At 45.6% G+C, this 15,777-nt stretch overlaps 1 protein-coding gene across 7 annotated transcripts in view; it reads left to right on the top strand.

Annotated features, from left to right (window-relative positions):
* The window catches only part of LOC149308035 (potassium channel subfamily T member 1), a 91,103-nt gene that overhangs the window by 3,984 nt on the left and 71,342 nt on the right, over positions 1-15,777 (top strand). For 5 of the 7 annotated variants that reach the window (XM_089534957.1, XM_089534958.1, XM_089534956.1 and 2 more), the window contains exon 2: positions 11,174-11,344. In XM_089534957.1, coding sequence (XP_089391083.1) covers positions 11,174-11,344 — 171 coding nt within the window. Of the gene's footprint in view, positions 1-1,866; positions 2,331-6,662; positions 7,038-11,173; positions 11,345-15,777 lie in introns of those variants that run through there. The other 2 variants (XM_089534964.1, XM_089534959.1) reach the window with 2 other exon arrangements.

Here is a 15,777-nt window from a genome sequence, read left to right as displayed (position 1 = left end):
AAGCATAAAAAACCACTGGTGATCTTGGGCAAGTCACACTCTCTCAGCCTCAGAGGATGGCAATGGCAAACCCTCTCTGAAGAACCTTGCCAGGAAACCCCTGTGATAGGTTTGCTTTAGGGTTGCCAAAAGCTGGAAAGTTTGGGGTACTAGTTGAAAGTAGAGATTTTTATTTTTGCAAACCAAAACAATCATGGGCGATTTTGGTAAGCAAGCAGTAAAATACCTAGCTGCTAAAGGATTTAATACTTGGAGGAAGGTTAGAAAAGGAAGGGTTAGAGGGTTAGAAAAGGGAAGAAGGAGCAAATCTCCCTAGATAAGTTGTTCCAAAGTCTTGGTCTGGCAAGCGAGAAAAGCAAAGACTGAGTATCGAAGGCGCAGAGGTAGTGTTGAAACACTCCAATAGACAGACAAAGTCCAGCGCCTTGCATCAGATCTCTACAGAAGGTTCCCCACTCAAAATACATAAATAAACCGGTTGTTCTTGTATCTCTGGGTGCATCTACACTGTCGAAATAATGCAGTTTGACACCACTTTGACAGCCATGGCTCCATGTAGCAGAATCTGGGGATTTGTAGTTTGGGGTGGCGCCAGCCCTCTTTGGCAGAGAAGGCGAAAAGACTTTGCAAAGCTATAAATCTGAGATTCCATAGGAGGGAGCTGCAGCACTTAAAGTAGTATCAAACTGCCACCTGACCCTCCCTTTTGCTTTTCCAACTAGTGTAGCATAGTGGTTTGAGCGTTGGACTAGGACTCTAGAGACCAGGGTTTGAATCCCCACCAGGCCACTGTGCAACCTTGGGCAAGTCACACTCTCTCAGCCTCAGAGAAAGGCAATGGCAAATCTCCTCTGAAGAAACTTGCCAAGAAACCCCCATGATAGGTTCGCCTTAGGGTCGCCATATGTTGGAAACCACTAGAAGGCACACAACAACAACGGCGATGTGCGGACTGGAGACGGTAGACAGAGAGCGATGAGACATCTTCTCCTACAATCTCCTTGTGTTCTTGGTCCATTTATAGCCAGGGGGAGCTTGTGACCTCCATGACACTAGGGCTGTTAATCTGTTCTGGGTGCTGGGGAGGGATGATGGGTGTTGTAGTCCAACATTTCTGGCATTAGCCAAGTCTGGTGTAAGGTTTTTCACCATATGTGGTCTTCCATCTTTTAAAACCGGAATGAAACCTAAGACCTTCTGCATGCAAAGGACATTCATTCCTGCTCACAAAGGTTTTTGCTTGCTAGGATTTGGGATTTGGAAAAAGAAACGAGTCCGGCATCTGGCTTGGTATCCCTACTCTGGCTCTGTTCATATGTGTTGCACCACCATACAGCTGGTGGGGGATGATAGGTGTTGTAGTCCAAAGCTTCTGGAAGGAGCTAGATCCAGTGTGAGTGTGTGTGCGTGTGTGTGTATACACAGTGACAGCTATAGGATCCCATAGATTAATTGGCAAAGATATATTTTTGCATTGTGTCAATGGGATCTGGCACTTGCATATTCCTTTATGGCAATGCCCCTCTTCTCTCCCTTTCTCCCTCCACTTCTTTTTCCCTCCAATCCTTCCATGCTCCTTTCTCACGGAGATCTTGTGTTGATGTTTGTGTATCGGGCCATGGTTCCACTGAACTGGGAACTGTCAAACGCCTTCTCCTGACCATGTAAGGGAACCCTGGACGGCCTTCCCGTGCAAAGCGACAGCCCTGCGAAAGAAAGACAGGGAATCTCTTTCCAAAATAATCTGGGCTGGAAGATGTTGGGGAGGGTGCAAGGAGAGCAAATGTGACTCAGGTTTCAGAAAGCCTGGTGCTTCTGCACACGTACGTTGGACGGATTTAATATCTGCTGCAGCAGGAACAGGATACAACGCACCGGTCGGAGCAAGAAAGGTGTTCACAGTGAGACAGAGATTTGGTAGAGAAGTCCAGCTTTTGGGGCTTCAGAGCAGGTGGAAAGACTGGACCGAACCGCTGCTTTACGGGTGCACCTATGTGTCCAGTCCAGAAAAGGGAAACCAAAAGCGGTTATTTATAACCTGCTATTTATAACCTGTGCAAAATGCAAATAATGCACCAGTCCTTGCTGCAAAGAAACTCCCTTGAAGAGAAATGGTTTTGCAAGTAGCTCACCATCCAAACAGATGTGGTTCTGATATTTGTCCATCAAAGAGATATTTCATCCCCAAAGTAGCACTACTGCCTTTGGAGGTACTTTGGATGAGGACACAAGAGAAGGGCCTTCTTGGTGGCTGCTCCCAGAATTACTGAAGTTACTTTTCCTTCAAAGGGAGGCTAGCCTGCATCCCTTCCTTTTCTTCTTTTAATCAGGTAGGTTTGGCTGTTGGGAAAGTGGCTTACTGCACATGGGTAGAAGAATGCTGAACAAGCACATAGGGAAATCCTATTGATTCAATAGGTCTGCTCTAGTTGGGTCTCCCCATAGGAATCGGGCCAATTCTTTTCATCGCTTTATAGAAAAATATACCGTGGGATCTTGTTATCCGCTTGGGTTTGGTTCCAGGATAATGAAATCCATGGATAACAAAATCCATGGACGTTCAAGTCCCATTAAATATAATGGCAAAGCAAAATGGTGTCCCTTATATAAAATGGAAAATCAAGGTTTGCTATTTGGAACGTATACTTTTTTGGAATGTTTTCAAGCTGTGGATGCTTGAATCCGTGGATAAAAAATCCGTGGATAAGGAGGGCTGACTGTATATGCGTTTTATCCGTGTCTTTTAAAAAGCTGGTTCTGAGCTGCTTTGGGGGCAAGGGTCTTCTAGAGCATGGCTTCAGCGATTTGGATTAAGTGGGAACCAGGGTCGTTTCTACCTGTTCAAACCAATTCACGATCCGATGTTAAAGGTAGTGGGAATGAGGTCGTACGTTGACTTCAAGTTGCAGCAACCCTATCCTGAGGCTTTCTTGGCATGGTTTATTCCGGGGAGGTTTTGCATTGCTTTATTCTGAGGCTGAGAGAGTATGACTTGCCTTGCGTCCCACTCTGCAAGCTGCCTTGCGTCTCACTCTGGGAAAAAGGTGGCCAATAAATAAACAAAGGCTTTCCATGGTTTGCTGAGGATTCACACTCTCATTCCCTCCGTCTTCTAGTGTCTGACACTCAAACCTTTACACTGAAGATACCAGGCATCCTTCTTGCCTCCTTTCCTTCCTCAGTGGGTTATCTAAGCTGACCTTTGGCTGCCCACATGTCAACATCCCCAGGTAGATTAGGCTTGGAAAATACTGGTTCCACAGGCAAATATTTAAGAAGCCCCATGCCGGGTTTAGCTGGGAAGGATCTGCACCTGTTCATCGTATCCAAGAGTGCCGAAAGAAGAGGACCATGTTGATTCCAGAGACAGCGATCCCTGCCGAAAAGCAAAACATCAACAACACGTAAGGGACCCAGTTACCTGCTTTATATCTGAGAAACTTTGGAGAGGTTCTTGCTTCATCACAGCAGTCATTTTAGGCAGAGATCAGGTTGAAATTGAGGCCATTTTTCATGCAGTTTTTCAATAAGCTAACCGGATTGTTTTGAGTTTTGCTGGAGGGGAAAATGAATAAGAGCCATGAGAATATACGACTGGGGGAAAATGCTGATTTAAATGCTGGGTTGAGCTGTATTAACGCAGGTCTATGAGATGCTGCTGCATTTTGGATAGATTCCTAATGCATTAGTTGCCCTTTCTAAGCAAAATGAGTGCATCTGAAAGTCCAGGAATGGAGAGGAAATTTCAGAAGCATTCCTAGTTCCCGGAAAATGTTGTTTCTAAACACTCCAAAATTTCGTCAATATGCCATATTTTGTTAGTATGGAACTGCGTTGACTTTTGCAGGTGTTTTGAGCTGGGTATAGCATGGCATAGTGGTTTGAGTTTTAGACTATGACTCTGGAGACCAGGATTCAATTCCCAGCTTGGCCATGAAACCCATTGGTTGTCCTTGGGTAAGTCACACTCTCTCAGCCTCAGGGGAAAGCAATGGTAAGCCTCCCCTGAACAAATCTTGCCAAGAAAACCCCATGATAGGTTCACCTTAGGGTTGCCATAAATTGGAAACGACTTGAAGGGACACAATAACAACAACAAATGTTTATAAAAATGGATTCAACCTTCTCCTCTGCAGACTTGTTGGACTGCAACATCCATCTTTCCCAGCAACCGGACACAAGGGGATGATAGGAATTGTGATCTGACATGCCTGCAGGACACTAGGATGGGGAAGGCCGCCCTAGAAGAAGTGATTGTGGTTTGCAACTCTGTTTGTTGGAGCTGTTAAGCGTCTGTCCATCTGGCCTATAATAAATGAGGGCTAAAGTGAATCTTTTAATATTCAGTCAAGACGAATAAATGCCCAGGCTGCTGTGATTAATAAAGCAGACTCCCAATTATTTTTCCAGCAACTAATGCGTTTTGCCTCTAGGTTGAACCTGACTTACCGGAATTGCAATCTGGGAAATCCCAGGACTCCATATAACTCTTGACAAAGAGCGATCGGTTGCTTCTTTGAGCCAAATAAACTTTTCTCTGACTTCCTGAAAATGGCTTACTCCTGGGATTTGCAAAGCTCAGGGAGGGAAGAAGACACGGCTCTTTTGGAGGAATGGATCCAGCAGGCAAGGTTTACTGGAGTTCAAGTTTCCCTGTGTCCAAAACATATAGCCAAGGGTGCGTTCCCTTCTCAAATAACGCCGGGCAGTTGGCAAGTTATCGGGGGACTGGCTGCTAAAGAGACGCGGAGGGCAAAATTGGATTGGCAATGATGACCTTTGCAAGTTGTCAGCTTTTCTTGTTTTAGGATCCTCACATTTGAACCTTTTATGCATCCTCTGAGTTCCTTTACAACTCATTTACAGAGAGCAAGGAACTGGGCGATACAGTGAACGGCTTGACTTCATACACACAGCCATGTGGATTGTTTTCATTGTGAAACAACACCCTGAATAAGATTCTGCCTCATGAAAGTGACTAGGCCTTTCCTTTCGAGCAAAAGGCCACCTCTGACTGTTTCTCTTGCAGCCGGGGCTGTTTTGCCAACCTTCCTGGGGAGATCAGCTCTTCCTTGGAAGTCTCACTTAACGGCTGCAATATTTATGGCTTTCCATACCGAGCCACAATTACCGTTCTTTAAATATTTCTCCGCCTCCTCTATTCAAGTGCCTGCCTCCGGAAAAACCAGCAAGCCCATCTTCAGTGACCTTTCCATTCAGAGATTTAGGGCTCCTAGCCATTTCCTTTCTGTGTGTGTGTGTGTGTAATAATAAGTTTGCTTTGGAGTAGAAGGGGGCACACCATAGTCTTCCCCTGTAAAAGGTTTTATAGCTGGGGAAATGCCGCTTGGGAAATCAGTGGGAAGCTGCATTTCCAACCCACCTCCACTTTCCCATCTGCTTTCTGAAAGCCCCCATGCCAGTACACACTGAGATGCTTCATTAATACAGGACAGGGGAGGTATTTTGAAAAGATATCTTATCAAGGTATTGAAGTATGGGAGAGCCAGCGTGATGTAATGGTTGGAGTGATGGACCTCAGGTAACCAAAGATTGTGATCACCTGGCCTTTTTCTCCCTTCATTGACTTGGAAGAGACCCCCAAAGGTCATTCAATCCAACCCCATTCTGCCATGCAGGAAGACACAATCAAAGCATCCCCAACAGATGACCTCCAAAGAAGGAGCTTCCATCACTCCCTGGCAATGACTTCCACTGTCAAACAGCTCTTACCATCAGGACGTTCTTCCTAATATTTAGGTGGAATCTCTTTTCCCGTTGCTTGAATCCATTGCTATGTGTCCTAGTCTCTGGAGCAGCAGAAAACAAGCTTGCTCCATCCTCAACATGACGTCCCTTCAAAAATGTAAACATGACTATCATATCACCCCTTAAACCAGCTCTTACTACCGGGAACCTCTTCCTAATGTTGAGGTGGAATCTCTTTCCCTGTAGTTTGAATCCAAGGAGTTCAATCAGAATTCTGGTCTCTAAAGCAGCAGAAAACAAGTTTGTTCCATCCTCAACATGACAACCCTTCAAAATATTTAAAGATGACTGTCGTGTCACTCCTTAAACCAGCTCTTACCATTGGGAATCTCTTCCTTATGTTGAGGTGGAATCTCTTTCCCTGTAGTTTGAATCCAATGAGTTCAATCAGAATTGAGTCCTGTTCTCTAGAGCAGCAGAAAACAATCTTGCTCCATCCTCAACATAACATCCCTTCAAATATTAAAACTTGGTGATCATGTCACCTCTTCACCTTCTCTTCTCCAGGCTAAACAGCTCCCTGAACCGCTCCTCATAGGGCTTAATGGCTTCCAGGCCGTTCACCATTTTGGTCACCCTCCTCTGGACATGCTCCGGCTTGTCAGTATCCCTCTGGAACTGTGATGCCCAGGACAACCTCTGAATAATAACAAGGCTATGTGTGGAGAAGAGATAACCGGTGTGCATTTAGAGCAAAGGGAGGGTGTTCTGGCTCCTTTCCAAAGAAGTGGGTTATTTCATTCCTTGCATCACCAGCCAGCCCCACGTGGCTCCAGGAGACACCCGTGCGTCTGGTAGCCACAGAGACGGACATGGCTCCGATTGCCTTATAGGCGTGGGATCTGCCTGGCTTGTCTCCATCCGTGATCTTTCTCTTTTAGTCACAAAGGCCTGTCATCCCAGCGGACCTTCTTTGTCCTTGGGAATTAAGATTGCCTAGAGAGAATGAGAGAGAACGAGAGAGGATCTGTCAAAAAGGCAAACTCAGAGCCTGGGAAAGAAGGAAATAAAAATATCACTCCCTGCTCCGCTTCTGAACAAGGTGAACACAGGATGATCCATCCTTGAAGGAGGAGGTGACCTTTTCCAAATGGATTCTCTCTCCAACCACAAACACGGCGGGAGAGGTTTGCTGGAGGTGTTTTTCTGCATTTGATTGGAAAAGATGTGTCCCTTGCATCTCCAAGGCTTGGTCTTGGTCTTCTGGTGCTCCGGATGATGGTGAGATGTTATTCCAGGCGGGGTGATCTTGCTCAAAAGCTGATGAGGTTAGTGTCCACTAGACTATCCCTGAGCCAATATTTGGTCGGCCTTTTTGATTGGTCTTTTTGGGGGGAGAAGTGTGTAGTGGTCTATGACTCTGGAGACCAGGGTGCGGATCCTGGCTCAGCCCTGTAAACCCACTGGGGCAAGGTGCTCTCTCTTTCAGCCTCAGAGGATGGCAATGGAAACCCCCTCTGAAGAAACTCACCAAGAAAAACTCATGATAGCTTCACCTTAGGGTGTCCATAAGTTGGAAATGACCTGAGGGCACATAACAATAAAGGATGGGAGACCACCAATAAATACAAGGTGCAGAATTGGCAAAACCACCTATGAGTATTCCTTGCCTTACAAACCCTATTAAATTCATGGAGTCACCATAAGTTGGTAGGTGACTTGAAGGCTCATAAATACATACATTGTGTTTCTGTTTACTTATGTCTTAAAGGCGCTTTAACTTGTTGGGTCTAATAGTGTTTTAACGTTTGTATTCATAGTTTTTAAAAGCTGTCCTGTGTTTTTAGATGGCTGTATGCCTCCTTGAATCCCACGCAAATTATTTTGTGTGTTGTGTCTTTTTCTAAAACAAACTAATATTCTATGAGCGCTTTCTAAAAATGCTATTTACTTCTGTGTTGTCCTTCTTGGTGCTAACTTGGGTCTTTGTTTTGTATGATACTTTGGAGTTGGAGACGCTGGCAGAGCAAGAGAGTAAGTTGAGAGATCTTCAGAAACTTTAGTGAGAAGGTCAAACTGAGCATTGATTTTAAATGCTTGCAAGGGGCATGAATGGAGTTCAGCTGGCACCAAAACTAGGAGAAGGAAAAAGGAATCCACAATTCTTGCTTGGGGGGGAATAGAATTAAGCAAAGGCACACTGAACTGGCAAAGGAGGGGCAGAAAGTTAAACCCAGAAAGTGATGAGGAACAGCTTCCTTTGGCTCCTTGGATCAACCATCAGCAGAAACATCAGACACTTTCTGCTGCTTTAAGGAGAAATCATTGACTTTTGAGAAGCTGGCAAGTGATCTTGGGAGGCACCTGGGATGCTAAAATTGGAAAAAGTGCATCTTCAAAACCCTTTTCTGGAGCCACTGCTTCTAAAACAGGAATTGTTTCTATTTAAAAGCCTTTGCTTGGAGCCGCATCACCTTCTTCCCTCCTTTGGTGAACATCTGCCTGTTCGTGGATGTTTGACTGTGTTAGGTTGGACCTCAGGATCAGAACAGAGACTCAAATTTGAGTCCAACTTACCTGGCAGTGGATAGGGCTATTGCACATGTGTTGCCATTGCACATGGATGCACATTGTGTATGGGTGTGCATTGTGCATGGATACACATTGCCTTCTGTGCATGAATGCACAATTGCATGCTTTATGGGTTGCGTGCCTATGCACATTGCTTGCGTATCACACATGTGCATGCGCACTTGGCATTGCCAGTCATTCCCAAGGTGGTGGTGTGTAACTCCAGCTCCTCATTGTAGGATCTTCACTAAAATGTATTTAATGTGCCTCCCAGCTTTTTCTCCATATGGGACCCTGGGTGGCTAGCAGCGTAGTCTAAAGCGCACTGCTTTTAGAAAGATGTATAGTGCAAAATTATGGAAGTGATTAAATAACAAAACTATTAAAACACTAAAACAGTTGGAAACACATTTAAAACGCCACGGGGAAAGCAAAAATATAGCACCCCCATTAAAAGGTCCCTCTGCTGCAGCCAGGTAGCAAGCAAAGGCCAGTTTAGATTAAAAAGCAGATCTTTCTTATTTTTAACCATGGTGTTATATAAGAAGGGCAGCTGGCCTAACATGCTCATGGCCACAGATGTTCATTTCATTTTTGCTTTTAAAAACATACCCATACATCCCTTGGCATAACAAAAGGGTGTTCGTTCCCGCATCGATGTACATAGAAGCAGAAACAAATCTGATTTGGTCCCTGCATTCCTGATGGTGCCATGACTCAAAGCAGTGTAAAATATCAAACTGCACATGCTCAGAGTCTCTCTCTTTTTCTTGATGGATTTCTTTCACTCTTAACATGTCGGGAATATAGAAGCAGTTGTAAAGTACGGAAGGGCAGTGGAGTGGGAAGGAAAGTAGGAAAATCTTTGGTTATGTGGTTCACAACTAAAGAAACATACACTGCCAACTGGAGAAGGTTGGAGAGCCTCCTTTTCCACCATCTATGATCCAAATTCAAATCTGAGATGGGTCTCTGGGATTGTATTTTAGCAGTGTTGGAACAAAGGTAGGATAAAAACCAAACCTATCCTGGGGTTTTCTTGGCAAGATTTGTTCAGAAGAGGTTTGCCGTTGCCTTCCCCTGAGGCTGAGAGAGTGTGACTTGCTCATGGTCACCCAATGGGTTTCACAGCCAAGTGGGGATTTGAAACCTGAACTCCAGAGACACAACCCAGCACTCTCAAGCCACTATTCCATGTGCCTACAAGTCTCCTGTTGGCTTATGGTGACCCCATGAATTTCACAGGGTTTCTTAAGCAAAGAATACACAGAAGTAGTTTTGCCAGTGCCTTTCTCTGGAATAGAACCTACAGCCCTTAGAATTGGTTGGCGGTCTCCCAACCAAGTACTAACCAAGGCTGACCCTGCTTAGCTTCCAAGAAATCAGATGGGATCTGGTGCCTTTAGGGCAGGTGTTCCCAAGCTTGGGTCCTCCAGATGTTTTGGAGTTCAGCTCCCAGTATTCTTGACTGTGGGTCAAGTGGGCTGAGGCTTCTGGGAGTTGAAGTCCAAAACACCTGGAGCCACTTAGTCTACCCACAAGAGGTATGGACACAGTGAGTGATGCTGGATAGGGCTTGTGTGAGACTTGCTTTATCTTGGGAAGGAAAGAGGAGGATTTAAACCTCGAGAGATTCCACCTCAACCTTAGGAAGAACCTCCTGATGGTTAAGAGCCTGCCTTGGGGAGTCTCCTTAGATCTAAACCTTGGTTCTCTAGGTATTTTGGACTTCACCTCCCAGAATTCCTGACCCTTGACCAGCTTGGCTGGGACCTCTGGGAGTTGAAGTCCAAAACACCTGAAGGACCAGGGTTTGGGAACCACTGCCTTCAATGGATGGCCACCTCTTAGGATTGCTTTGGTTGTCAAAGACAGCAGGAGAAGAAGCTGAGGAATGAATGTGGTAAAATAATATTTAGGAAGGAAGGTTACGAAGGAATGAAGGTTGCTGTGTTGTTGTTGTTGTTGTTGTTTTGGTTGATGATACTCATGAGATGGAAGGATTGGAAGATCAAGGAGGATAGATACCAGAAGGTTTAGTACGTTGTAGAAGGCAAGAGAAAGTAGCTGAAGATATGTGTATGTTGTTGGTAGAAAGGTAAAAGATTTTTGGATAGGAAGGAAAAGAATAGAGTGATCTTAACAGGGAAGGAAAGAAATGAAGGTACCAATCCTTCAAGGGTAATTTAGGAGTCATTCCCACTACAGTTTACTACAAATTGTAAATCAGGTTATAGGACCGCCGTTCCCCCTTGAAATCGATTCTGATCTTTATTCAGTCGATTTCCATTGTGATGATAAAGCGGGACAAAAGCAGAAAAATTGGTTAATACATGTGCAGTAACATAGTCAAGTAAAAATTACCCTAACAAAGATATGTTTTAGATATATCTTGACTAAAGATTATTTATGTCAATTTACTTTCTTTCCTTTTAATATTTTTATGTATGTCTGGACGATAGATGAGTGCATATAGATGTCGGTGTCTTTGCATCCGTATGTCTTTTTATGCTTAATAAAATATTTTAATAATAATAATAATAGGATTGCTTTGGTTGTGAGTTCCTGCATGGCAGAAGGGGGGTTTGAGTGGGTGCCCTTTAGGGATCTCTTCCAAGTCCTGTGATTCTCTGAGTCTGTTGCCTGGATCATGCTGAAGGTCTTGGTCATTCCTTGAAAGCAACAACCCAGAAGCACAAGGAGCCTCCTCCAGAGCCAAAAGGAAGCTTCAGCTGACTCCAAAGGGGAGAAGCAAGGAGGGGCTGAAGCATCTGGCTTGGGTCCAGCAAAAGGAGGAGAAGAGGGGACCAGAGGAGCATCTCTCTCTCTCTCTCTCTCTCTCTCTCTCTCTCAGCCTGGCTCCCTCCACTCACTCCCCTCTCCTTCCTCCTAGGCTCAAGTCCTCCCCAGGAGGCTACAGAGGAGGCAGCCACAAGAGTGGGCTCATCTTGGACATCTCCTCCTTGACCATGACCGAGGTGGACTCCGAAGTCCTCCCTCTGCCGCCTCGCTACCGGTTCCGGGACTTACTTTTGGGGGACCAGAGCTTCCAGAACGACGACAGGTAAGGAGAGAGGGGCTCTTGGGGATGGGAAAGGAAGGGATGGAGGCAGGGGAAGAGGATGGGATGGGATGGGATGGAGAAGGGGAAGAGAAAGAGAAAGAGAATGGGATGGAGGAAGGGAAGGGAAGGGAAGGGAGAGAGTGATGCAGACAGAAAAGGGGAAGAAGAAAGAGAGGACGGGAAGGAAGGAATGGGATGGAGAAAGGTAAGGTAAGGGAGAGAGTGGTGCAGAGAGAGAAAGGGAAAGAAAAAAGAAAAGAGAAAAAAAGAGAAAGAAAGAAAGAAAGAAAGGGGAAGGGAAAGGACAAAGAGAAGGAAAGGGATGGAGAAATGGGGAGGGGAAGGGAGAGAGTGGGGCAGAGAGAGAAAAGGGAACGAAAGCAGAGAATGGAAGAAAGTAAAAGAGGAGAGGAAAGGAAGGGATGGATGGAGAAAGGGAAAGGGAAAGGGAAAAGGAAGGGATGGTGGACCGAAGGAGAGGGGAGGATGGCAGAAGGACCGTGGGAAAGGCACCCAAGACTCAGGAGGTGGAGAGACACGTGTTGGGGAATGGAGAGGGTGGGATCCTGACGTGCAGAAGCTGGAGGCGCTCTCCAGGGTGCTGACCTCTGCCTTTGGCCTTGACGCGCCTTCCTCTTCCCTCGCCTTTTATGCGCTGCGCTCTCCAAGGTGCTGAAAAGTATCCTTCCCAAACCCTGGGTCTCTCTGTCTTTAGACGCAGAGTTTGAAGTCCTTTGGGGAAAGCTGCACTGGATCCTGTCCCAGTTGTGCTTCCCAGCAAACTGTGCTTGTCTTTACGCACCGCCTGCTGAGCTGTCTGTTTTCCCTGGCCCTTTACCCACTGCCCTTTCCAAGGGACCCTTCCCAAAGCTCATTCGGAGAGCCCTTCCTTGATTTTCTCTGTCATTGGATTGGATTTATAAGCCCAGCGTGGAAAGATGTGCTCCATCCTTTCCTGGTGGCGCTCTCTAAGAGTCCTGACTTCCCCATGTCGACTTTATGCGTTGCCTTTTGAACACCGTCCTATTCCTTTGCTCTTCATGCAATATGCTCTCCAAGATGTTGAAAAAGACCCTTCCAAAGTGCACCCTGAACCCTTTCCTTGATTTTCACCCTCTTTGGATGCAGACTTTTAAGCTGAGCAGGGAAAGATGCACTTGATGCTTTTCTGGTTGCGTTCTACTGACTGCCTCATTTCACCTTTTTGCATCTCCTCTTGAGCACCTTCCTATTTCTTCATCTTTTAAGCACTGTGATTTTCCAAGGTGCTGAAAAGGACCATTCTTAAAGGGCACTTAATGCCCTGAAGCCTGATTTTCCAGGTCTTGTTTGATCTCCCTTGCAGGGTTGCTGTGAGGAAAAAGGACAAGGAACAGAGAGCCATGACTATAGCCTTGAGTTCTGTCAGAGGAGAATATTATAAGTGAAGTAATGGTTTTTTAAAAAATCGATACAAAAGCTAGGGCTGCGTCTTTTGTTGTTTTTGTGTGCCTTCAGGTTGTTTCCAATTTATGGCAAACCCAACCATGGGGTTTTCCTGGCAAGTTTCTTCAGAAGGGGTTTGCCATTGCCAACCTCTGAGGCTGAGAGAGTGTGACTTGCCCAAAGTGGGTTTCCATGGCCAAGCTGGGATTCAAACCCTGACCTCCAGAGTCATAGTCCAAGGCATGTGAGCACCGGAAAACTGGTGGCTTTTGGTATTTGCATCGGGTGATGTGCTGGTGTTTTATCAAGTAGCTTGTAAGCTGTCTTGAGGAAGGGCAAGTGATCTATCAAATAAATCAAATCAAGCTAGATGAGATCTTCTCCAGACTTCCTTTCCACAGCTTCCTGTCTGATTAAATCTCTTTGTTGCCTTGGGATGAGCTCAGGACAGTTGGCACTCTTTCATCTGTTCAATCTCCTTTTCCTTCTGCTAGCTTCAGAGGGCTTCCCTCATTCCACTCCAATGGCCTCTTGTCTCCTTTCGCCTTGCTTAGTTGGACCACTCCATCTCCAAGACCTGAACCAAGCTGCAATTCTGTTAGTGTCTAACTGCAGTGATTAGCAAACTTTAGTCCTCCAGGTGTTTTGGACTTCAGCTCCCAATAGACCCAGCCAACTTGGCCAACAGTGAGGAATTCTGGGAGCTGAAGTCCAAAACATCTGGAGGACCAGCGTTTGGAAACCACTGGTCTAATGCAAGCATCACGTTCCCCTGTGGAAGTTGGTTCGACATCTTGGTCCAGCAGAGAACCTCTCCATTCCATTCAAGGCTGTTGAAGTCAAGTTGCAAATAGATACACACTGAGAAATTGGTTGTGTGTGCAATGTGAAAACCAGTGTGGTGTAGTGGTTTCATGTAATGGTTTGAGTGTTGGACTATGACTCTGGAGACTGAGGTTCACATCCCTGTTTGGCCATGTAAACCCACTGGGTGACCCTGGGCAAGTCACACTCTCTCAACCTCAAAGGATGGTAATGGCAAAAACCCTTCTGGAGACACTTGCCAAGAAGACCCCATGATAAGCAAACCCCAAAGTAAACCATGATAGGTTCACTTTAGGGTCTTCGTAAGTCAGAAATGACCTGAGGGCACACAACGATAAATGATGGGAGACCGCCAATGAATACCAGGTGCCTTAGGGTTGCCATAAGTCAGAAATGATTTGAAAGCACACAACAACAGCAGCAGCAGAAGCAGCAACAACAACAACAACCTCCATCTTGTTGTATTAAGTTTCTCTGCAGCGGTGTGGTAGGGTCAATAGCAGCTAGGAATAGCAATAGCAGCTTCATTGATATACCTTTTCATACCGCCTAAGCGGTCTCTAAGCGGTTTACAACTGTAAGCCATGTTCCCCATTCCCAAATGGTAAATGTAACTGGTAAATGTACAACTGGAGGCAAAGAAGAACTCGTGGTGTCTCGAAATTTTGCTGGCTCTCTTTCTGTACACCTTCTGGTGGAGTTAGTTTCATCTGAAAGTTACTAAATCCCAGTAATGACTGGCATGTGGCCATTTTACTTATAGATGGAACCAGAGAATTGCACACATCTGATTTTTTCCTTTCTGTTTTTAGGGTCACTCAGTTGATATCCATTTGAGACATGCATGCTTGGCCGCATATAAACAGGGAATCTTCCATTTCTCATGGTTGATGACACTTTTCGTCTCAGTGGCTGTAAACAAGGCTTTGGAGTGAGATTGTCCATGGATGTGAGTGTGTGTGTGTGTGTGTGTGTGTGTGTGTGTGAGAGAGAGAGAGTCAAAGACTCATTATCTTAATTTGCAAATGGTTTTGTGGAGGTTGGGGTTTGCTTTCGCCCCCTCCCCATTTGCCATGATTTATTAAAGTGCCTGCAAAATTATAACCAAACAGGGAGCATATAACAGTTGCTTAGCTGCAAATGAGTTCCCGAAAATAAAGGGAAAGGAAAGGAGAAAAAAAAGGAGTCAAGTTAAAGCAAACAGCAATAACGAAATGACTGCGCTCCGGTGAAATGTGCGCTTCTCATAGTCATTAGACTCACAATAATCTGCCAATGCAACACGGTGCATTGTTTCCCCCCACAGAAAAAGATATTGGGTCTCACAAGAAATAACTCAGTGTCGATCCATGGGTGGCAGCTGGCTTTTGTTGCAGGGATGAAATGGAGTGTTTCGTAGGTGGAGAACTTTTCAGGTTGCTATGTCTCTCTTGCAAAGCAGAAAAGGAAGGATCTTGCAAGGAAGGTGTGGGGGAGAAAGGGCCTTGGTTTTCTCCGACCTGCCATTTTCTCTCGTCCTCCTTGGCTGTTTTGTTCCCGGCAGAGCTTCAAAACGTTGGCTGGCGTTTCGCTTGGGACTTACCATTGTAATAAATGGCCTTACATATGTGGAAAACTTGAAACTGAGTTATTTTGCCACCTCCATATTCACGTAGGGGCTGCCATGACACTGCAACATACAGGCATCCATTGTACAGTCATTGAATCATAGAATTGGGAAGAGACCAGGCACAATAAAGCGCCCTTGATCTGTCGTTTTGTGAGCCTGCTCTGCCGGGGAGCTCTGGTGCCACAACAAACTACAATTCCCAGAATGTCATAGCATTCAGCAATGGTAGTGAAAGTTGTGACAACGTCATAGAGTCATAGAGTTGGAAGAGACCACAAGGGCCATCCAGCCTGACCCCCTGCTATGCAGGAACTCTCTATCAAAGCATCCCTGACAGATGGCCATCCAGCCTCTGTTTAAACCTGGATTATTTCTGCAGGGCGGACTCAGCCTTCCTCTCCTCCTCCTCCTTCTCATTGTCCTCCCTGTCCTTTCTTCTCTTCTTCCTTCTCTTCCTTTTCTCCCTTTTTCCCCTCTTCCTTTTTGGAGATCACACAGAAGCTAGAAGTGCTTTCCTTGCATTTCTGGCCCTCCAGCTGTGACCCACTCAGACGCCATACAATAGCTGTAAATG

Source organism: Sceloporus occidentalis, unplaced genomic scaffold (assembly GCF_023333645.1).
Source record: "Sceloporus occidentalis isolate IW3139 unplaced genomic scaffold, rSceOcc1.0.p SCAF_8, whole genome shotgun sequence".
Classification (NCBI taxonomy): domain Eukaryota; kingdom Metazoa; phylum Chordata; class Lepidosauria; order Squamata; family Phrynosomatidae; genus Sceloporus; species Sceloporus occidentalis.
The sequence above is the reverse complement of the archived record's forward strand: the minus strand, read 5'-3'. Positions and strand labels throughout refer to the sequence as shown.